Below are 24,009 nucleotides of genomic sequence, written 5' to 3' on the forward strand. Positions count from 1 at the left end.
TATGAAGCTGAAAACTGTTACCTTTTTCCGTAAAGTATTGCATAGGCATTCCATGTAATCCAAACTTATTTTCAAAAATGCAAGGTAAATATAAGCCTTTTTACAACAGATGATACACTAAATACATATGTTAGATGTGAAAAAAGAAAAATATCAGATTATTATAATTAATATGTCAAAATCTGTTCCGAGTTCGGTGTCTATACTGAGCTGAAAGTTGTCGCATAACAAAGCTTTGAACGAACTCAGGAACAATATTAGAAGTACAAACTGGATACAGTTAACGCATAGAAATATTATTCAGAGATATCCATGTGTTATCTTGTTGCTAGGTTTCATTTGCAATTAAATGAAAATATTCTCTGTTATTAGTTACTAAATGCCACCATTTTCACGGAGGAACATGACAAACAACCATGCTAAGAGTGCTTTAAGTGTTTGTTGTGTCAATCATAAAATATCGTGTAATTACAATTGTATTTTCCTATATTTGGCATGCAAAACATTTTGAGAAAGTGTGCTAGATTATACCTATATGTCAAGCCTATACATGTTAAAATTTGCTTAGTATTAAATATGTTTGAATGCATCGTACATTCGAAGGGTAAGAAACCAAATAATTAATACTCAAAATCTCAATTTAATAAATACGAAATTTCTCCGAATAGAAAATTGACGGTGAAACTATCTGCACTTGTTATGAAAACACATTGAACTGTTGTTTACACACATTTTGTCTGAAAGTCTGTTAAATGTTAAATAGTTTAATTCCAAAACTCGGCCTCAAGACGAAAGAGTATATGAACAATGGATCCATTCATTGACAGGACTAGGAATGTATTTATATGGTTGTTGAGTACTTATTAGTTGACATTCGTTTACTTAAGTTTACGGGCTTTATGCTGTCTCCTTTATGGTAAATATATTCCGATTTGCTCTTCTTCATTAATGTATAGATAAAATTGAGAATTGAGTCTCGTAAACCGGCTTACCACCCATCTTCAGAGAACTCCTAATTCATGTTAATGACCGTTGAAAGGCGCTTATCCAAATTATATCATGATAAAAAAACGCTTAATTTTCGTAGACAGATTAAAACGCCATATCTGTTTATAGACCGGGGACAGTTTATCATATGGCGTCTTATAAACGCAGGAAAAATCACTCCATACTGCGCCACCTTGACTTGTCTATGTATATAACGGACACATGATATCAAATGACGCCATTTAATTCAATTTTGAGAACATTTATTTGATAATAAGTCAATACAAAGTTCAATTTATTAAGAAATAATTACCTAGATCGACGGTAACATGTCAGAAAAAAAGTTATTTACTCTTTTGCGGTGAAATATGCAGTTCATATAGACACACTGTTTCACAGCTAAAAAATACATAATTGTATTATCATGTCATATTTTAGTCGACATTTTTGACGCGATCCCTGAACTGAAATTAACCCCTTTACGCAGCTGATTCAAACAATCACACTTTTTGATATTGTTTGAAGTAGTTTAAATGGCATTCCCGAGAAAATTCGCATGCTTTAATGAATTGATTTATATTGTAGTATTGGGCATTATGGAAAAAAATTAGAACAAGTTTAATTAACAAAATCAGTTATCTGCAACTGCGAATTGTTCAGGATGATAGTCAAAATTGAATTTTCATCGCAAAAGTTTGCTTCAATATTATAGTCAAAAATCGCCATGCTAACACACTGCTAACACAAACAGGTTGTGTAACTTCAGAAAAAAAATGTGTATTCTCTTAAATAATACCCTTTACAAACTAAAGGTTTCGGAAATGGCCATGTCGGCACTTCTTGCACTATTTTCGCTGTTTCATCAAACTCACTATAATTGTAAAAAAAATTGTTATACATAAATCAATCCAAAACATCATTAACAGTTTTGTACATACTATTGCTGCCAATAAACTGTCTTAATCACACTGACAAAAGCTGTGCATATTCCACTTAACAGTTGACGGTGATTACCTACAATCGCTGCAAATGAACAGTCTTATTAACCCACAATTATTTTATGGTGGTTATTTTGTCTCCGACAAGGCGTTGGCTGGCCCACAGTGTAACGTAGAATAGTGAACAACTGAGGTGTTAGAAAAAAACAATGCTATGCTGAAAAAAAAAGACTTAACACGTTTGATCCAAGGGTATGTACGGTTCACTATTTAATTAAATATTTTTAAACACGAAATCTTTTTTTGTGTCAGTACCACGAAAATAATCCATGTTGTAAACATTTAAGACTTAAGAACTCCTGGTAAAAGAGAATTGATTTCATTTCGTTCAACTAAAGTATTTAACAGAAAATAAACAAGTAATAAAGTAAAGTGCTTTGTTCCGCTTTAAACCAAATTGCAATTATTTACAGCACAGATATTTAAATTGATATCAAGTTGTTAATTAGTGTTGCAAGGCGAACATCATTGCGGTCATATATTGTTAAAAACACCCAACCGTTAAATAGTGGCATGTATTATTCATAGTTGTTACTGCGAGTGTATGGTCGCTTGACTTTATGTGCATTAAATTAAATTCCTATGTCAAAACATCCAGTTTCTAAATGCCAAAACTCTACACTGAAGACAACAAAGCATCATAAATGAATAAATGCTGTATTTTATACCTGAACGATGATAAACTGAAATTATTTTCAATTGTTAAAGTAAGGCATTTTTGAACGTTAGTGGGTTAAGTCGGTTTAAAGTATTTAAGGTTGAAATACAAAAAAAGGATTACCTTATTGCACCAACTTTTTTGTTTCGGCCAATCGCTATTTTATTCTGCGCATTATACTTATTAAATTACGCTTTATATAACTTTTACAACAAACTAATTGATGATGTCAAATCCAACTGACAAAATGTTAAATGGAAACAAGAATAGTACCGTATAATTTATTCAAAAATAAGCATAGATACATATTATATTCCATTATAATACAAAATATTTACAAAGGATGCATAATGCCAGTCCATTTAATGTAAATGATAAATATGTAGAAGGATAGGAGTTCCTCAAGTTGTTTCACACCATATCTTGACGAACTCTGAAATAAAGAAATCTTTAATAACAAATATATTTTCTTGACCAAATTATATCAAACTAGTTCATGAATATATAATATTAGTGGACTATCATAGACAATGAAAGGTTAAAGCTAGCCTTCCTTATACTTTATTTGGCAAAAGGTTTACTTTGAAACTGCTCCGCCATGTATCCGATGTAATAATCATGGTAATTTGTAAAATACTCGGATGAAATTAAAATCGTTGACTTCGTGCAGCATAATAAAACTGACAAATGTTCCTCATCATAAACCTTTACTCCAATATCTTTATTTTTGATTTTGTCGTCCACATGGACATCATCTTTTTTAACATAATGACAAAGCTAATCAATTTTACAACAACTCAGATTGTTTTGTCGTAACCATAAACATCAGTGTGTTCATTATAGTAAATGCATTTAAAATCGCTACTCTAAAACATACACAGTTCATTGGCCCGTCCCAATCGAGATTAGCTTATTTGATCGATCTAGCTTAACTTTAAATATTAACTCCAATGCTGTTATAGTTCATTGTCCCGCTCCCGTCGACAAAGACATGTTTCATCTTGATGCTCTCACATAAAACCTTTACTCCAATACCTTTAAAGTCGAATTTTATAACAATGACATAACATAAAACCTTGACTCCAATACCTTCATAATTGATTTTGCCATCCTCATCGACATCAGCTTGTTTCATCATATCGTCCAGCTCCTTGTCAGTCAATGCTTCACCTAACTTCTTCATTGCAATTCTGAAATTGCAGTATTCGTTTTATTGTTGGCATCTTTATTTGAATCACTAATAGGACGCGTTAAAATTATAAGAGTGTAATGCTTTATTGCGGACAGTTGGATTATCCAGATTTTCTTGATGAACATAAAACGATTATTTTGGTTTGTGTTTTAATATATTCATCTAAAAAATCGAAACAAAGTTTTTCATACATTGCCATTTTAGTTCCGATTTTTTTTCAAAAACAATCCAATCGATGAAATCTTAAAGGAATGGTTGCGAATGACTGTGACCAATGTAACTAACTACATGTATATCTAATGGCAATAACAGGGACCAGTTGTCGTTTGATCCAACGGTGTCAGTGCTTAAACGAAGAAATAGAAGTTTTAATAGCTCATTGTTAAAAATATCATTACGGTTGGCCAAATCTTAACTGGAAGATAGAATAAACAAAATTTATCTTTTCAACTCATTTCAATGCCAGCAACAGAAGAAATCACCTGGTTTCAAATAACTGAGAACAATATAACTGAGTCGTTTGATTTCACTGCGTTATCGAGGTTTCAGTGTTTAAACGAAGATATCAAAGTTTTAATAGCTCAATGTTAATAATTTCATTACGTTAGGTCATTTCTCAACTGGAAGAAAAATATATATATATTCATTTTCAACTCATTCCAATGCTAGTTACAAGAGAAATTACCTTAATTCCTTCTCGTCAATGTATCCATTTCCATCCTTATCAAACGTCCGGAATGCTGAGCGTACTGTGTCTTGATTGTTGGTGAAATCTGCTTCATCTTAGGCAAAAGTAATAATGACATTTCTCTTCTGTTAAAGTCCGATAATAATTATACTTGCAAATAGTACATTGTTCTCAAAGATGAATTGAGGCCTAACAGTTCAATAGATAAAACGGTTCCTTTTATTTGCCCTTATAAATGTTAAAAGCTGTTTAGCAAGCAAAATGCTATAGCACGTTAAAAACACAATCATGATGGTGTTTAGCGAATAATGAAAATTTGCAACGGGCGGGTGACGGATTTCGTGTCTACGATTTGCAATAATACACGAACACATTTGAAAAAATAGGTTAGATATCATTTATAGTATATAATAGAAACAGCAACTGTTGTTTTTTGGAACATTGAATAAAAAGGAATACAAAGGAGAGTGTACTACATACTCAGTTTAGTCATCTCTGCTTGCATAAATTTGAAAAATTCTTGAAACTCGATCCTGCCATTTTCTGAAAATTTAATCAAAATGTCATATTTGATAGAACAACTCAGTCAGAAACATTATAGGAATATTCTAAAGAATACTTCAGTATCAAACTAAGATAAAAAAAAAAAAGCCTTAATAGTGATGCATAAACCATTTAATACAATTTTCAATTAACCGTCTAGATAACACCAAGACATTTATTTTGCCGGTATTGTTATTCATCCAGAAAGTTAAACTATATTATAATTTGGATTTTCATGCATTGTATTTTCACGAGGCTCTAGATTTCACGAACAATATTAAGCATTACACAATAAAGAACATTATTTTATTCCGCTGACAAAAACTTAAAAAACGAGAAATGGTTAATCATGACCATTTTTTTTTTCAATTACCGTAAACCGTATAAAATCTCTTTAAAAGGACAATATTGAACAATCAGCACCAAAAAAAAGAACTGTGTGTTTAACTTGTTTCTGTACAACGTGACTTAAGATCGTCCAAAAAAGTGGGGCCTTCACTCAAATATGTCCCAGTAAGCAGAGCTAAACATATCTCAGGTTCATCCTGCATAAGTAAAAAGCAAATGTCTTCGAAGTCAAAAATCAAAATGTAAAAATTGTTTCTTTCGTTGCTTTTAAGTTCTTTCTATGACAAAGGCACTGCATAATTGATAGCAAAATTGTATTTAAGTGGCATAAGCGAAAAGCCGTTAAATCGATTTTTATGTTACTTTAAAATGAATATCTTCAAACTTCTACTTCAAAGTAAGTAAGTAAGTGGCCTCCCTGAGATATTGATTTCCTTATGAATGTATAATATACGCTCGAGGAAATTATGCGCAGATGCCTGTTTCCAATAATGATAGTGTCAATAGGGAACAACTTCTATCTCTGCTTATATATCTAACCTTAATTACAACTTTTCCTTTCACACCTCGAATACATGTAGTTAACATTTTATTATTGTCAACGACACGCGCTACTTTGGTTTTTCAATCAAATAATGGGGATTCTTTTACACACATGGGATATTACACCGCCTATGGAAGCGATGTTTCTTTAACTCAAAACCTACCATTTTCATAGGTAGTGGAAGCTTTGGTTAATCGGAAGATATTAAGCAATTGCAATATAGAGTAATGCCTAAAACATAATTATTAAGTGCGAGTTAAGTTTGATACCGTTTGTGTCCAAGGCACTCATGGCGTCAGTTATCTCTTGTTCTGAAGGTGACATCCCAAGAAACCTCATCGCCTTGCCCAGCTCCTGCAGTGATATGGACCGATCGTTGTTTGTGTCAAACAATCGGAACAACTCACGTATTTCTGCAAACAGTATGTGCCAATGTTAGCATTAAATGAAAGACAATATTGTTCAGAAAATACATTTTAATAGTGTTATAATAATTCTGGATGACACTGTATTTTAGTTACAATACAATATTGAAATATATGTAAGTAAACGGCGATACCTAAAATGTATTAGTGAAATAACGTATGTTATGCTGTTCAACTACTACTGCATTTACAGAACATTGCAGTAATGAAACACACAGTGCTCTTAAGATGATGGTATCTTTAAATATGTGCATTTACAAATAGATATGATGTGTGTGAAGCCAGGTGTAAAACGTTTGTAAATGATTTGGTATGGTCAAGTTAGCCAAAGCGTTTTATGACATTTGTCAAATACTTACCATCAACCAATGAAATAATTTAAATGAGCAAACTAGCTTATAATTTAACTGGTGGGCATATTATCAAATTTCTATTACTACTTGAGTTAAAATGAATCCAGTGGAACTATAAATTTAATTTTAAAAATCATTGTAAGGTAGTTTTAATATGACTTGGAATTGCAGTCAATAATATCAGATGTACCTTTACGCATCTAACCCTTTAAGATGTGATTAAACAAACTGCTACATTAAGCCAGAATGTAGCCAACTGCATTGACACAGTCTAACTTGATAACACCTTATAGCAGCATACAACATGTATACAACTGGCAGCTCTATATGATTTATTATGATTAGGTTAGTTGAGTTGAGTTGACCTTATGCATGAATATGTATGAACATTATTGCAATATCATATATGCATGTGTCTTTGAAGACGGTGCATTTTGTATAGACATAATAGTTTTTGAAGTTTCGATTCATTCAATTAATATTGAATACGTAAGTGAAAAACAACACAAAAAACAATAACAAACTATCATTTGTTAGCCAATTAGTACACTTAACTAACACTATAAGATTGTGATACCATTATTTTCTATTTAAAACCTTCATTTGTAACAGCAATGCAGTTCCTGAATGCGTTTGACTATGAAATGCATCATAAACAAAAAAATTCACGCAATATTACACAGCGCAGAAAAACTGAGGAGGCAAAACAATAATAACGGTATGAGAAAACGCATGCATACCGAAACAATAAGGGTATGAGAAAACACACGCATACCGAAATAATAATGGTATGAGAAAACGCATGCATACCGAAACAATAACGGTATGAGAAAACACATGCATACCGAAACAATAACGGTATGAGAAAACACATGCATACCGAAACAATAACGGTATGAGAAAACACATGCATACCGAAACAATAACGGTATGAGAAAACACATGCATACGTAATAGATATAAGAACCAGTTCCTTTAATGTAGATGCAAACTACATTTTAAAATGCACTCAAGTCGAACGTTTAGGTGTCTTTTTGATTGTCGTGTGAAATTATCTAGACAAGTCATGTACTTAAAAGCAAATTGAAATATTGAACAGAAAAAAATGAGCAGCAAAACGGGCAAGTATAAAAAGAAACTACTACAACAGCCACAACATAACAACAACAACGACCACACATGTCAAACTAATACATGGTGTTTACAATTATTGATAAACATGCCGGAATCAAAGTCTTTTTCACATCGTATCTTGAGCATACGCTGGCTGCATGGAAGAATATGTTGCTTATTTTATAAATACATAACTTGTACATTTACTTATATTACCAGAAGATAATCAAACGCGAAACACAATTGTCAATAAAATTACGCATATAAAAATATAATTATAACACATAATTTTAGGATCCTAATAACTATAACAGTTTTTTTCCGTTTAATATAAGGATGTATCAGTGATAGAAATAAGATATTTTACTGTCTCAGCAGTATATATTCCAAATTTGTTTTCTAATTTCAGCCCGCCTTAAATCTAAATTAAACGGCTTTGACACGTTTAAATTATGTCATTTCTGAAAGTTATCTTTTATAAGTGAACTCATTTTCAATAAAATGATTAATTTTATCAAGAATGCTATTAACGCTGTCTTAACTAAGTGATGCTGTTAGAAAAAAACATCATGCACGGTCAGTTTTATGGACTGAACCTGTCAGAAAAACCTCGATAGCTGTGATTTTTTGGCAATGACAGTAACTTAAGTATTTCCCTCTAGCTTTTACAGTTTATTCTGCCGTCATATTTATATTATGTGCCTTCTAATGTTCTCTTTTCCAAAATATATTTGCTGGTAAAATAAAGCACACTTTTTACAGACCCTAAATACAAACAATGTGATTACCTTTATCCATCGTTGTTTCACCATCTTCTTGTTTAGGTTTCTTGTTGCATGCCTGAAAGATAAAAACATATTTCAAGCACAATATTGATTAGTTTTCACAAATCAGTGTAAGCTTAACATTAACTGTTTATTATTTTAGGCATGGTGTACTGTTTCTGTGGTTGTTATTGCTGTTTGCCTTGCTTTCTTTTTTACTCCGAATATTGTCAGATGAGTCTTCGAATCGGTTTTGTATAATCTCTATCGCATACCAACGTAGCCTGAACTTCTTTGTAAAACATTTTCATGCAACATATTGATTAAAGACAAAGAAAGGTTAGAAATAATAGTCAGACATTTAAATATTCACTCTTAATCCCAAATAAGATAAACTTAATTAATACTGTTGTTAAAATTTACTTTAAAGGATGAATAAATATCGAAAATAATGGTTGCTATGATGGATACCGTGTTAAATTTGAACGAAAGGTGCAGAAAGTCGATCAATGTAAATCTTTTAGGACCCACCAGTCATTTGATATTTTTGCGTTTTCACCTATTAGATTCACGGTTGCAATCCTGTTTTAAGGTATTAATATTTCTCATAAAATGAATTATTTAGTAAGTAGTTAATGGATAATCACACAAAGTATGTGTTTGTTATACATGACTTTTGTGTATGTATTAGTTTAAAACACGAGTTTCTCTTTAAGGTATTGATATTGTCCATAACGATAGGTTTTCTAAAATGTCAAAATATCTTCAAATTCTTACTTCGAATCATTTTTGAACGCGAAAGTGGTATTTCTCGAACCTTTTTGTTTGTTTGAATTTTTTTTTTGTTCATCCCAAAGACAAACGCAAGTACGTCCGTTTCAAAGGAAATTACAGGGACATGTCCAGTAGCCAAACTTGTAGCAATGACCACTATAAAGGCACTAGGCTAACAGAAACTGAATGAAAAACAAAAACATACAAACAACACATACAGACAACACATTCACTAACGAGTTTGTATGATAACACTTCAGGTTACTGCCTTAGGTCGGTCAGAATATCAGGGAATCATCGATTGGTTAAACTAGTTTATGAGTCCTCAACATCATTCTTCAATTTAAGGTCATCTACGTTTAATTTAAAGTAATGTCAATTATAAGACTTTGTATGATATGACCAGATCTTCGGTTAGAAAGGAACACAGAACACCTGAGGCTAAATATCTTTTCATTTTCAAGAATAATGTTTTAATACATTTTGCATTAATAGAAAACAAAAACAGATACCAGTAAGCAAAAACCAATCCCACTAGTCTAAACATCTACTTGAACATGAAAAGGAAATATTTACACAATAACACTGCTTCTACATATTATGTATGTGGTACACACAATAAGCTTGTTATTAATGTATAGTTTAACTTCAGGAAGCTCACAACAATTAAAGTCATCCAACCAGAATTATTATTCTATATAATGAACCGGACTACTAACTGCAACAAGGATTGCCATGTTTAATGAGCTGCGTAAAATGCTAACGTTTGATCTCCATTACACGTTGATTAATGTTTAACAGCATGTTTCCCTTGGGAAATAATACCGCGATGATAAATAACGAGTTTTGTTTTTAAGTTACCACAAATGAAGATATGATTACAAAATTATACAGTGAGATTGGCAAACCCGTATCATTCTCTCGGTAGTTGTGGAGACATTTATCAATCTGTTGAAATGAATTTATAAATGTTGAAAATCTCTTCAATGTATCAATTGCTCTCCAGCTATTTGACAACAGGTTAAAATATGTGTACCGCTCTTAAATTCTGATTGGATCACTTGACCGGTGAAAACAAATTGACAACTAAGTTACTAAAGAAACCACCCCAATGTTCGCGTTGAAACGTCACGAATGAGAATTTCCTAATTATAAAATGGTTATATCACATCACAGTTCATTTTTTCTACAGATAAAAACATGCTTCAGTTACTCGGCATGACTACCATTTAAGTATTACATTATTGTGATTAATATTCTCTTAATCTCACGCGAGATATATATTCATATATTACAATCACTTGCAATAGGCGGTTCATTGGTTAGAAAATGTATTTCTTTTCCAAGAAACGTTAATCAGTTCAAATGATATAAATAATGCACCTATAATGCAAAATGGCATGTTCTGTTTGACCGTCTATATAATTCTGATTCAACTTTCATCAGCTACCTATGTTTCACACATTGTATGTAAAAATATGTAATCAATAACATAGGTTATATGTTATATGGATTTTGAACGGTGGCATACAGGTGACGTACGTGTTATTTATTTTTTATCGCGTTTAAACGACTAAGTAATTCGTCCAAATGACTAAGTATCTCGTTAAAACAAGTTATTTTCTCGTTTAACCAGTTGACGTATCTTGTTAAAACAAGTTAGTTATTCGTTAAAATGACTAAATATCTTGTTAAAACGACGTATCTTGTAAAATAACTTACGTATGTTGTTAAAACGATTAATGTATCTTGTTAAAAAGACTTACGTATCTCGTAAAAACGGAGAATCGGCTAATCAGAAATAATAATAGCACTAAAATTTTCGACATTGTTAACATAGCTGAGGCAAGAGCTGATCTTATTACAAAATACTTTAAAGAGGGACTTATATTCTGATTGGTCAATTGTGTTGTTTTATGGGTAACCTCAGTCGTTCGAACAATATGTCGTTTACTGTAAATAAGCTGTGTAAAAGGTCATTATTTGATCTCAAAATATATACACTGTTACCGTAATAGTATATAGAGCGCAAGTTTACTCGCTCATTAATTATGGATCTTGAGAAGAATGCTTGATAGTTCTCAAGGGAATAATTAAAATCATGTATAATTAGCGCAACATAACTCAAATTGGAGCACTTGGCCTTTGGAATTATACTGGTTAATCATTAATGAAACACGTCTGAGAGAAAATAGAACGCCTTATTTAGTAAAGAATGAATCATAAACATTTGAAAATTTCTCCAGCATTATTAACATTCAGAGCGTCTGATTTTACCGGCAGATAATAGGTCATAACTTGACAAATATTTTATATAGAGTGATACACCCGTCAATGCACCACCGATAAAGGTATTGGGATGTTAAAGCAAACCCATTGTGGTACTTGATATTGTTATTGAACCAATGGCTGTTCTATAAGCAGACTAGATTAATTCATAAAATAAGTGAGTCATTTGAAGGCTTAAATTTGATTTACCATCAAATTTCAAATCAATTTGAAATTAAGTCGTGAATAATTAAAACTAATGGAGTGATTCATTATTATCTGAGGTACAAACTTGAAATCAGTGACGGGGCCTTGATATTTATAATCACAGGGCTTTGAAACAATTTTAACCAGGTCATCTTTGATATCACGTTACGTGTCAAACACTTGGCACTTTTCTGCAAAAACTACAATTCACTTTTCATTCATATTGTGTTATGGTATATAATAAAAAGAAACAAAAATGTTTGTTACAGTGTCAGATTGCAATAGATTTCAACTCGTGATCACCAAAGGTAAATATTTCAATCGTGTCTCACCACTCGTAGAATATATATTTTGGACCTTATCGTATGAATATTTTCCGGTCTTACACGGAAACAAACATTTATCATATTTATAAGTTTAACTAAATAAAAACAAGCAAACATGTACATAAGAAGAGGAAGAGGAAGGGAAAAAGACTACACCATATTTTGCGATGTGCATCTGGTGGGGATCAAACACGTGAACAAACCTTTGCCCCAGATGTTCAGTCGGTTAAATTATTGATCAGTTCACTCATTCATGTCAGTATAAAGCAGCACAGAAGCTAATATCTTGAAACAAACCGGTATATCTAGAGCTACGTTTTTCAGCAACAATAAGCATTGAATGGTGTATGTTTAAGGTTAAATAAGAGTATACCAACACTGAACTTATTCACTTGTATATAGACTTGTGTTTTGTTTCGATGTTTAAAGTTTAATAAGATTAAACCAACATTGAAACAATATTCGGGTTCGAGCTTCGATCTCAACCGCTATGGTTTCCTTTGCCACGTATATCCCGTACCTTGTCACCTACTAACCCCGTAACTTCATATTCTCAATAATAAAGTTCAATTGGCTACTATTTGATACCGTAGTACGATATATAAACCAAAAATATTTTTTTTAATTAAAATGCAACTCAAGACTTTAATTGGATGTTTTGTGTGCAAATTCCTGAGATCTTGTCTCATTACCTAATTGTAATGTCATGAATAGTTAAATTGCTATTGAGAAAGGATATATAATATCTCAATGAAATAATTATTATTTTGAGCCGGTATAATCGGCCAGCAATTAAAAAACAAAATTGATCTGACACTACACTCTAACATGACACTCATTGTAAACACCACTTTTAAGTGTGCTTTGTTTTATAGACTATAGACGCCTAACTGTTTTATGGATGGTTCTAAAAGATTCGTTCAAGTAACATTAGAGGTTATTGCTTATACTTGCTGTATCGTGCAAATTAATTCGAAAGTTCACAACAAAAAACAGTTCGTTGCTTGAGATAGTTTATTTTATTTTAGCTTACTGTTTAACTGTTTTCGTAAATTATTATTTTTATCATGTTTCAGAATTTAAAAATTTGTATCAAGTCTTTGCGCATATAAGATCGGGTGTTGCAAGTGGGTTTCTTCCGCGAACCACTCTGTCGCCTGACAATCTAACAACTATTCCACGATCCTTGTAAAGTAATTAAAAAAGTTTGCAAAGATAGCACAACCAGTTGTTTAGGTTAAGTATATCTCTGACTCTGAATAAGAAAATAAAATTATATATGTATCGTCATTTTTGGTTTTCTTTGGAGTAAAACAAACCCACAATGACATCAATAATCGAGGATTTTAAGGTATGTCTTGATGATTGAAATGAAGGACTATAAAACTTGAGGCATTAATCTGGATATATTGAATCTTAAAGTTTTAAACAAAGCCCTTTCTTGGGCAGCATTTTGATTACCTCCTGATTTATGAGTTTTAATTTTTGTTATGAATTCAATATGTTGGCCACTCTGTCATCAATACAAGAGTAAAACAATCGAAAGTGCATGGCCAGATCCAATATCCAATATCGTGCTTAAAGACACAAGCATCCGACATTGAAGTTAAGCACTTTCTTTGTTATTGTTAATCAGAAATTTGATTTAGAATCATGAAACATATATCAATATGATCTATACAATGCATGCACGGCAAGTACAAAAGTAAATACTCTGCAAGAACGAAAGTAATGCTGCACTACACCATAAATAACAATATGTATATTAATGAGAATCTGTTCAATTCTTATTAAATCGACTTTCATCCTACGGATATTTGGTCCTGGTGCAATAAACACTAGAGAAGGGTAGCTGTTTGCAATTGTGATACCCTAGCGCACTCGGGCCGCTCTCGCATTTCATCCCCTTATCAATTTTTCTAGTGAACTTTTCATGCCAACATGGAAGAGGAAATATACACACATTACATCGTGTATGACTACGATCTAAGATAAGCCAAGGATGTTAAGGGAAGGCCCTCCATACTACGTTTGGGGCCTGGTCAAACGTTGGAAATAATATGTCTGTCACCGTCAAACTCCTACAGGTATTTGTGTAGTAGCTTGAAAAAGACAGTTAAGTTTTATAGACCCTGTTACTGCCATCATGTAGACGATGCGTAACGAGACTGCATTTCAAAACATAATATTAAAAACAAGTTGGTCGGAATATTATTTTAAATTAGAAACTGATTTCAAGCAAATAGGTGATGTGATAGTCACTAAGCATAATTGTCCTACAAAACACCGAACATCAATTTTAAATTGCATGCTTTTACATACAAAAGTCGATAAAACGTGTATGTTAAACTCTAAATAAAACAATGGAAACTACAGACACAAGCTCATTTAAAACATATTTGATCGATCAAACACAAAGCATAATTACACTAGTTATAAATTAAAAAATTTTTTAGTATTTATTCCATGAAATATGATTAAATAATACATTAAAACGCCATACATACCATAACAACTGATCACGAAAATGTTAATGCTTTATTATTTATTTTAACCTTCCATTAAATCCTTAGATAACTCTTGATATCCAGTGTGAACTGTTAACATTTGAATCGCTTGAGGCAAAATGATAAACATGTGTATTGATTTTAAGGAAACAATTAAGCTTTGCCTCTGTCTGTCACTTAAATTATCCATTCAACTCATCGCCATAGTACGTTTATTTCGGTAAAATTTTTCCTAAAACTTCTATTCTAAATAATGTATTCTCGTTTTGCCTGGTGTGAACTACTCGTCTTAACGCCCATGATGTCAATTTTCAATTCGTTTGCAAGGAAAGCCTGCTTACATCTGAGAGATATAGGAATCATCGATGATTTTGTTTTTTTTTTCATCAGAAAAATGTATTGAGAAACAGCTTCAAACACAACTTGTTCTGGAATGGTGTTGTGAATCATCTCGAAATTTTAAATCATTTACATTTAGCTAGTTGTAAAATTGGTAATATTTCTAAGATGAATTAATATATAAATATTAGTTCAGTATGTATACATTTGAAAATAAAGTAGAGAGGATTGAATATATTTGATCAATACAATTCAAACAACTTTTGTTGCATCAAATTGTATGCTGTTTTCATAATGAATACATTATCAAAACACTACCTCCGTAAAATAAACATATTGTGGGCATTCTTTGCCATCTATTTTTCATTTAAATGTGTTTTCAATAAAGGGATAAAAAAGAAAATGTAACATGCAATAAAGGGTTGATTATGTTGATTCCTGATAACATGCTTTAGACTAATTTGCAATAGGATAAATCAGTTAACTTTATTTGCACATTTATTTTTAGAGCCTACATATTCTGTTTTGAACAAATATTGGATAAGGAGGAACTTGCCTTCTGAGAATCAAGGTCCGTGTAAAAAAAAAAATTAGGGAGTGTTTGTAGCATTAATTGTATTTATTTATTTACATGATTTATTCAGAGTTTGAAAGTCTTTGCAATATTACATATAATTACCACGGTTTGTTATCGTTCTTCCTGATGTGACAAAAGAGTCCAAACTCAAGCACCGGGCGCACAACGTTATTATTTTGATCACATTTAAAGTGCTTTGCAAGTGTAAACATGGATCAATTTGAGCTTGATTTGCGCCCTCGGATAGTTTGCAACGTTAGGTAAAATGAATGGAAATCACCAAAACCTGACAACACAAACATTTATTTCTGGCAAGATAGACGCAGTCGTCCAACACCGTAGCGCGGTGTATATATAACACAGGAATGACTAGAAATATAGGTATTTTCAAGGATAAGATATCCCTCTGAACAATGTCACAATAGAAACCCAGGACACATATTATTTCCAGCAAAGCATATTTCAATATATAAACTTGACAGTTTGCGTCAATATTACAAGGACATTCCCCGCGGTGTATAAAATATTGCATCGCAAAGCGGTAATTCAGACATCAAGGACAATATCGGTGCGATAAAATACCAGCCATCTATGTTCAACTTAAAGGACTAATTTTGTCAGCCACCAGCAAATACAGATGTTTTAGGAACTAGCATTTAAGTAGTTATCAAATGTTTGACATTATTGTTGCCATTCTAAGTTCAGCAGAATAGCTTTTTTATCCCGATTGAATGTATAGCAGGGCTTTTAATTGTTTGAAATCATTACTCCAACTATTGACGTCAAGTATCCAATACATTAATGATATACGTATTTATTTTATATAATAAATACAAGAATATGTATCCAATTGTGACCTTGCAAGTACAAACGTAAGTTGTATACTAAACATATCCTGCATACATGTTAGTATCGTCAATTGCATCGCCTTTGAAGCATGACCGACACATATAGATGACTTTCTTTGGCATTGTCGTCCGTGCAATCATCCGTGGCGACGGCATCACACTCTCGTTTCAGATCAAAAACCTGTGTTGTGTATTATGCTAACATGATTTTAATCAATGAACTATCTATAGCCCAAACGTTTATAAATACGTTTGTGTCTAATTGATTCCAGGCTAGTAAGAACGTATGTTTTAAACTAAACAAAGCAATTTATCCTGTGTACTTGAAAAAATCGTTTATTGAGTCGCCTTCGAAGCATGGCCGACACACATTATTCTCGCATTGTAGTCCGTGTGGTCATTAATGGCGACGGCATCATACTTTCGTTTCAGGTTAATAACTTGTCGTGAATCATTCTATCATGATTTTGATCAATGCCATTTTTGTTCATAATGATTCAATTAAACCCTACTTTTCGGTTAGTGGGTTTATCCCTGTATGTTTCATTGTTTTATTAAAATATTAATATAATAGATGATATTTGAATTTGAAAATTTTAGGAAATTGACTAAAATATGTTGATGACTAATGACTAAATATGTTTAATGAATACTAAAAGCCTGGTTTTACAAACATACTTAAGTACTTAAGTCGGATAATTAATAAGGCAACCTGATTTGTTTGGTATTATTACTGTTTCATGGGATTATTTAATTTCCTGCGGGGAAATATTTGCTCGTCTTAGATTGTTCGTCAAACTGGTCTATTTAAAGTTTTGGGAAGTGTCTCCTTTACTATTTTCTCTCTTTGTTGAAGACTTAGAATTATTTTTACAGAATGATGTAGATTCTGGACTTCTAATTGATGATATTGTCCTTATATTGTTGTTATTTGCAGATGACATGGCTATCGTAGGAAAATCACCTGAAGAAATACAACAACATTTGGATAGACTTTTAGAATACATTAATAACTGGGGTTTATCTGTAAATATACTTAAAACAACAGTTATGGTTTTTCGTAAAAGGGGAGGGCTATTGCCATCAAAACATTTAACTGATAAAGCTTTAAAAGCACTAAATGTATTATTATGTAAATATAGGGAATATGACCTGAAACCAAAGATTCTATGTCAACTATTTGATGCTTTTGTAGCTCCTGTTCTAAATTATGTTTCGGAAATATGGGGTTATATCAAGTCTTAGGAAATTAAAAGAATTCATTTAAAATTTTGTAAACGTCAATTAAATGTTAGAAAAAATACTTGTACAGCAAGTGTTTACGGTGAGCTTGGCAGATATCCTCTTTATATACATAGATTTGTTAGAACTATACAATATTGGCTTAAGATTGTAAGGAGTGATAATATCATAATGCGCACTGTATATAGGTATGCATTATTAGACTGTGTAATAGGAAAGAATAATTGGGTATTAAATGTTAGAAAGCTTTTGAGCGAATTTGGCTTTGGATATGTATTTGATAATGCCAGTCTACCAAATGAAAAGTATTTTTTGTGTGAGTTAAAAACTAGAATAATTGATTGTTTTAGGCAAGAGTGGTATCGCTCTCTTGATAGTCCAGTCTTGTTTTTGTATAAAGACTTTAAAACCACTTTTGGTTATGAATATTATTTAGACATTTTACCTTAAAGCTTACGCCTATTCTTTTGTAGACTTAGACTTTCTGTTCACCCTTTAAGAATTCAAACGGGTATATATAACCGTAATCGAATTCAACGTGATGAAAGATATTGTTTATGTTGTAATAGAAGAGATATAGAAGACGAGTTCCATTTTATTTCTATTTGTCCATGTTTTAATCGTATTAGAAAGAAATACATCAAACGTAATTATTATATACGTCCGTCTGTACTAAAATTTATTGAACTGTTAAATTCAACAAATAGACAAGAACTTATAAAACTATCTTTATTTGTCAAAGAAGCGTTATGTATAAGACGAAAAACTCTTAATATTGATTTAAAACATGTGTTTAATTATAACATGTATATAGTTAAGAAGATGATGTACTTTGTACAAGTCTTAATAAATTATCTGTTCTGTTCTGTTCTGTTATATTGTAATTATCAAAATGGAAGTGTGTACAGGCCGAGTAAGTATATATCATGCTTTAAACGACATTTTTTATGTTAGGTCATGCCACTTAAATACTTTCAATAATAATCACTAGAACATATTATCAATAAAAATCACAAGCCTTTTCCGTTAACACATTATCAATTTACGATATTTTTAATATCGTAGGACAAAATGAAAAACCGTACATTACTGATTTTTTTAACACAAATTCATTCCATTTTAGAGTTGTTTAGAGACAAATCTTAGATTGTGAACCTATTCAAGTGCATGCAAATATGATTGTGCTGAACTAATCGGATGGGTTCCAGACAGTAAACAACAGAAGTTATTATGAAAGTCTCAATACAATGCTGTCCAACCAATAATCATGAATTAATTAATTAGTGTTTATCATGGAAAAAATATGTATAATTTCCCGGTATCGGCTGAATGCTATGAAATATCAACGTTTCCTTTGGGAATAGCACTTGGACCGATGACCTTTTTTATGCAACCATATCGAATATTCAACATTTAAAATGTCTCGTATCATATAAATATCAACATGCTTATCTGTTTAATTATTTAAATTGATATGGTGTCGAAGCTGCTTAAAATCACCAAACTCTTATTGGTAACGTTCAATGTACATGGTTGCATTTAATTTTTAAAGATTTTTGTTGATGTTAAAACTTTTCATTTGTAATATTTATGCTGATATATAGATTAGAATTGAACTAATGCTTATAATGTGTAATGTGGTATCTTGATTTAAAAATATTACTTAAACCATATGCGTAAGAGCATATTCTCCAATTAATCACTTTGTAATATATGAACTGTGTACAAGAAGCTCACTGAAGACACCATATAGTTTACTATGGTTTTGGTAAAGGCAAAAGAACAAGGCCTAAGACATACCAAACCCGACAAGACAACAATCACACATTCAATTAAAATTGCATTCATGGAACAGTCAGTGAACATAGGAATTCACAGGAGATTCAACACGTTTTGGAGGTCTAGACCTCACATTGGTAACGGCATTTATAACCAATTATATGAAATACATTGTTGTAACCGGCCATCAATTTATTTTGATATACATCGAAAAGCATGGTTAGGGACACGCCCCGTACACAACCTTGTTTCGCTTTAGAAGCCTAGTACTCAACGATCGATACAAAAGCTCACGATATAACAATTTTAGGTATCCCTTATACATGCAATTCTCTTTTTAAAGGTAGCCAAAGTTCAACTATATGCAATGCCAGGTGGCGCTGTATTATTTTGGTGAAATATGTAAAAGGATGTGCAAGGATTATACCAACATACATTTGAAACACGCTGTTTTTAGCTTTGAAATATTTCAAAATAGGAAATAAGTTTACGTCAGTTGTAATAAGCAAATAAAATGAAATACAAAATACAAACTGTAATAACATTATGCCACACACAAAATGTTCCTAACATAAAGAACTTCCAAAAAGCTATCCTTCAATAGGGCCGTTCTTATTTTCGAAAATATTCATACCACTATTTAAATAGATGAGTTATCGCCTAATATATTGACATCAAGTAGCTATAAAGCAAGAATACGACAGCTGTACACGTTAATGATGCAGATTGGTGAATTCGATAATATATATAATGGTACTAATTAGGTCGACTGTTTAGAACTTCAACAAGTTACAAACTTTGTGAACGATTTTATTGTTATTTTTCAAATATGTTCTACCCTGTAAATTTCATATTTAGACTTATTCTCTGAGGTATTTCTAATAAGATTTCAGACAACTGTCGCAGCTTTATTCGATGTATTTAAATATGAGTTTATCATAAAATATTTCACATTTAAATGGTAAATTAACATCAATGTTTTTAATCACGCCGTTAACTTTTACAGTGTTGTGAGCAATCGCTTCATTATAATACAATAATTGTCTGAGTTTATATTTATGTCAGATAGTACACTTAAGTATTTAATTTTGAAGTAAAATATGGAAACCACCGTACCTTGTTTTTCCTTTTAACACAAAAGCAGTCCATTTTAGAGTTAAATCAGAATGTGAACCTATTCAGTTGCATACAAATACTAATATGTTGCACTATTCGAGACAATTGCAGGCAGTAAACAAAATGAATAATTATATTACGAATGTGTTCAATACAATAACGTTAAAACAAATTGCAGTGCATGAATTAATTAGTCTTCATTTAACAGTGTCTAATTTTCATGAATCGGCGAATGATACTTAATACCAATAATTCCTTTAGGAATTGCAGTTGACCTTTCTTATGCAACGTAGTCAGATATGTCACTGCTAAATGCCATTTAAGATGCCTTGTTATTATGATTTATTATTCAAAGGTAATTTAAGTTGCTTAATTAGATTGAGCTAGTATCGATATCAATAATACAATAATAGAACCTAAGCAGCCTAAAATTAAACCGTGGTCCTATTTAAAGACGAATCAATGATCCAGGTCAAAAATGCACTCGACGAGAAATCACAGGCCAAATAGGCACTCAACGAGAAACAAAGGTGAAATAGGTACTCAATGAAAGAATACCATCCAAATAGGCTGACAGCGAGAGACAGGCAGGTCAAACATGCAAGCAGCGGCAGAAATATGGAAAAATACACTCAAAAAGAGATAAACATGCCAAACATCTGCTCAATGACAAAAACAGGGTAAACATGAACTCAATGAGTAAAATACAGGCCAAATAGGCACTCAACGAGAGGAACACAGGAAACGCACAGGTAAAACAGGCACTCAAATAAAACCCGCCAGATTAAACAGGCACTGAACGACAGAAAAACGGCATTTCAAGACAACAAACACATACGAAATATTAAAGTATTATTGCCAATTATGGTTGGGGTACCGCCAAGTACATCCAGTAAAAAGAAACACCGGGAGTTTCAAAAATTTGCGAGCGTGCTTTCATTTACCTAGTTGATATTAGAGATTCTGCCATACACCGTAAGAAAAAAACTCAGTAATTATTCCCTAAAATGTTACCAGTTTCCGAGCGCGCTTTATTCAACTTAGTTGATGCTGCCTACTGCATATGTCTTTTACTATATAGAGTTTTTCTAGTATTCGACATACATAAGAAATGTAGCATATTATTGAACGTGATCAAACCTGTCACTGTTTTATAATTTACTGTTGTCTATAGTGGTATACTATCAAATTCCGACATGTTTTTTGCTTGCATGTCAATTGTTTTATTTGCAATCAAATAAAAAGCCTATGTCAAGCAATTAGTTACTTAAAAGGTGTGCTTTTAACGGAATTAACATCTTTTAACCAGAAATTGGTATGTCGTATGTGCTTTTTTGTACACTATCGGATGAGGCATTCAAACCCCTTTTATTTTTGAACTGGTTATATAAACGCAATCCATATAACTAATGAAAGAAGTAAGAAGTCGTGGTTACAGTAATTTGATGCCAGCCTGTTAAACTCATCATAGCACCGACACCTAAACAAAAGGATAATTATATTACTATTAGGTTTCTCGCTTTACATTGTTACTGCAGGATTATCATGTCTGCGATACATTGTACGTGACAGTTAACAGATAAAACTTATGCTCAGACGTGCTGTTTCTTTGCATGTACATTGTATCTGCAATGATGCGCAATTAAATGGAAATCCTAATAGTGAGAAGCCAAAATATCCATGGAGCAAAAACAACTGCAATTATCGATAAAACATCCTCTATATATCGATAAGCAAAATAACAAACTGGATATTTCTTTCAACGTGTTATATTGTATGAATTGAACTATTTTTATTATGAGGGAAGATAATATACGCTTTTCAAGAATAGGAAAACCATTTAAAATATTTCGGTTTAAATGTTACTTCGCTTGGTAAGTGTATTTTGTACTGACTGTTTGAACAAACGAGTTATTTGTCGAAATTAAAGGCCTGTGAAAAATACGCATTTAAATCCAGCGAATAGATAAGGTAGTTCTCTGAAACGTAAAGCAAATTGAATGCAAGTGCATCATGTTCCTATTCAAAGTGAACAATTTTATATTTACTTTCAGCATCGATTTCGTTTTTTTTTTAAAAATAATTGATATGCAATACTGTGAACAAAGACATTTTGACAAGTGTCTGTTCATTGTAAGAGCCCGTAAGATATTGCCGGTGCTCGCATGAGTAATGTAGGGTGTCAAACGGTCATCGAACGATGTCCGTATGATTATTAGGACACTGGGTATGTTGTACGTCCGCACGGAACCTGCAGGGCGTAACCTTTGTCGTAGAGCCAACTGTGAGGATTTAATGTTATATAAACCGAGTTCCGCATGAATTGCCCGCTGTGTCCGTGCGGAAATTGTACGACTGCATCATCCAAAAGATCCCGTAGGCGAAAGATTTAAAGCTGCAATTATAGGTAGACCATGCGAATTAAAAATGTTGGTAAGTATCGTACGGATATTTGACCGAGATATGTTGGCTTCTAAAATATTTTGCTTGAAAAAGTTCTTACATGCCACCATTGATTGTGAATTCCCCTTTTAGAAACACAATGTCCGTGATTTATGATGTTTTTTTTTCACACAGGTTCCGTGGTAAGGTTTAGCCAAAAAACAGCATTAATTTCACGACTGAGTCATTGTTATACTGAATTCTATACAATCTATCTCATTTCTTATGTCAAGCTTATACTACATGTCAATACATTTTGAAATTGTACTGGTAGATCGAACCGTTTTAAGTATATATATATATATATATATATATATATATATATATATATATATATATATATATATATATATATATATATATAATCCTAAATATATTTCATATATAATCATAATAATTAATTTTACTTAAATTCAAATTCTATAAATCTGCAAAATATTACCTGTTTCCGTAAAGCATGGCAAAGACAATCCATGTGGTCGAATTTATTTCCGAATAAGCCTGTTTCCGTAGATGTATGTTTACAACATTTAACAAAAATACTCTCGTCCGAATAGAAAAGATTTAAATTGATAGCTAAAAGAAACAATCTGAACATACAAGTCGAGAGACTGTTCTGAGATATGGTTCCACTGAGCTGAAACTTGTCGCATAACAAAGCATTGCAAACAACTGCGTTCTATTCATACGGCAACCTATTATAAAAAACATTTCTAGTAGTGAAATCTAGAAACAGTTAACGCTCAGAATTATTATTCAGAGGTTCTCATGCTGTATCTTGTTTCAAGGTTTATTTTAAATTAAATTCTCTGTCAACCAATTAGTTACTAACTGCCACAACAATCCATAGAGGAACAGCAATGGTAAGTGGGCTTCGAGCGATTGTTGTGTGACATTCAGCAAATATATTGGCATTAACAATTTGTCCCCTAATTGACATGCATAACATTTTGGAAATGTTTACCAGCATT

General features: G+C 32.0%; 1 protein-coding gene across 1 annotated transcript; it reads right to left on the reverse strand.

Annotated features, from left to right (window-relative positions):
* Nucleotides 1-2,999: 2,999 nt before the first annotated feature.
* On the reverse strand, nt 3,000-23,518 carry LOC128205141 (neo-calmodulin-like). Its single transcript, XM_052906588.1, has 7 exons — nt 23,481-23,518; nt 8,638-8,689; nt 6,228-6,371; nt 5,004-5,066; nt 4,521-4,617; nt 3,733-3,833; nt 3,000-3,076 (listed from the first exon to the last, which is right to left on the reverse strand). Exons 1-7 carry the CDS (start codon nt 23,511-23,513, stop codon nt 3,045-3,047), a joined length of 522 nt encoding a protein of 173 aa, XP_052762548.1. The 5' UTR covers nt 23,514-23,518; the 3' UTR covers nt 3,000-3,044.
* Between the last annotated feature and the right edge of the window lie 491 nt (nt 23,519-24,009).

This window comes from Mya arenaria, chromosome 10, assembly GCF_026914265.1.
Source record: "Mya arenaria isolate MELC-2E11 chromosome 10, ASM2691426v1".
NCBI lineage: Eukaryota > Metazoa > Mollusca > Bivalvia > Myida > Myidae > Mya > Mya arenaria.

What these genes read in the sequence shown, in the direction of transcription:
- LOC128205141 (XM_052906588.1), bottom strand. Translation starts at nt 23,513, where the DNA reads ATGGATTGTCTTTGCCATGCTTTACGGAAACAG. An exon ending in AGCAGAGATGACTAAACTGA is followed by an intron (nt 4,618 to 5,003) that starts GTATGTAGTACA and finishes CTTTTGCCTAAG; the next exon opens with ATGAAGCAGATTTCACCAAC. An exon ending in TGGCAAAATCAATTATGAAG is followed by an intron (nt 3,077 to 3,732) that starts GTATTGGAGTCA and finishes TCTTTATTTCAG; the next exon opens with AGTTCGTCAAGATATGGTGT.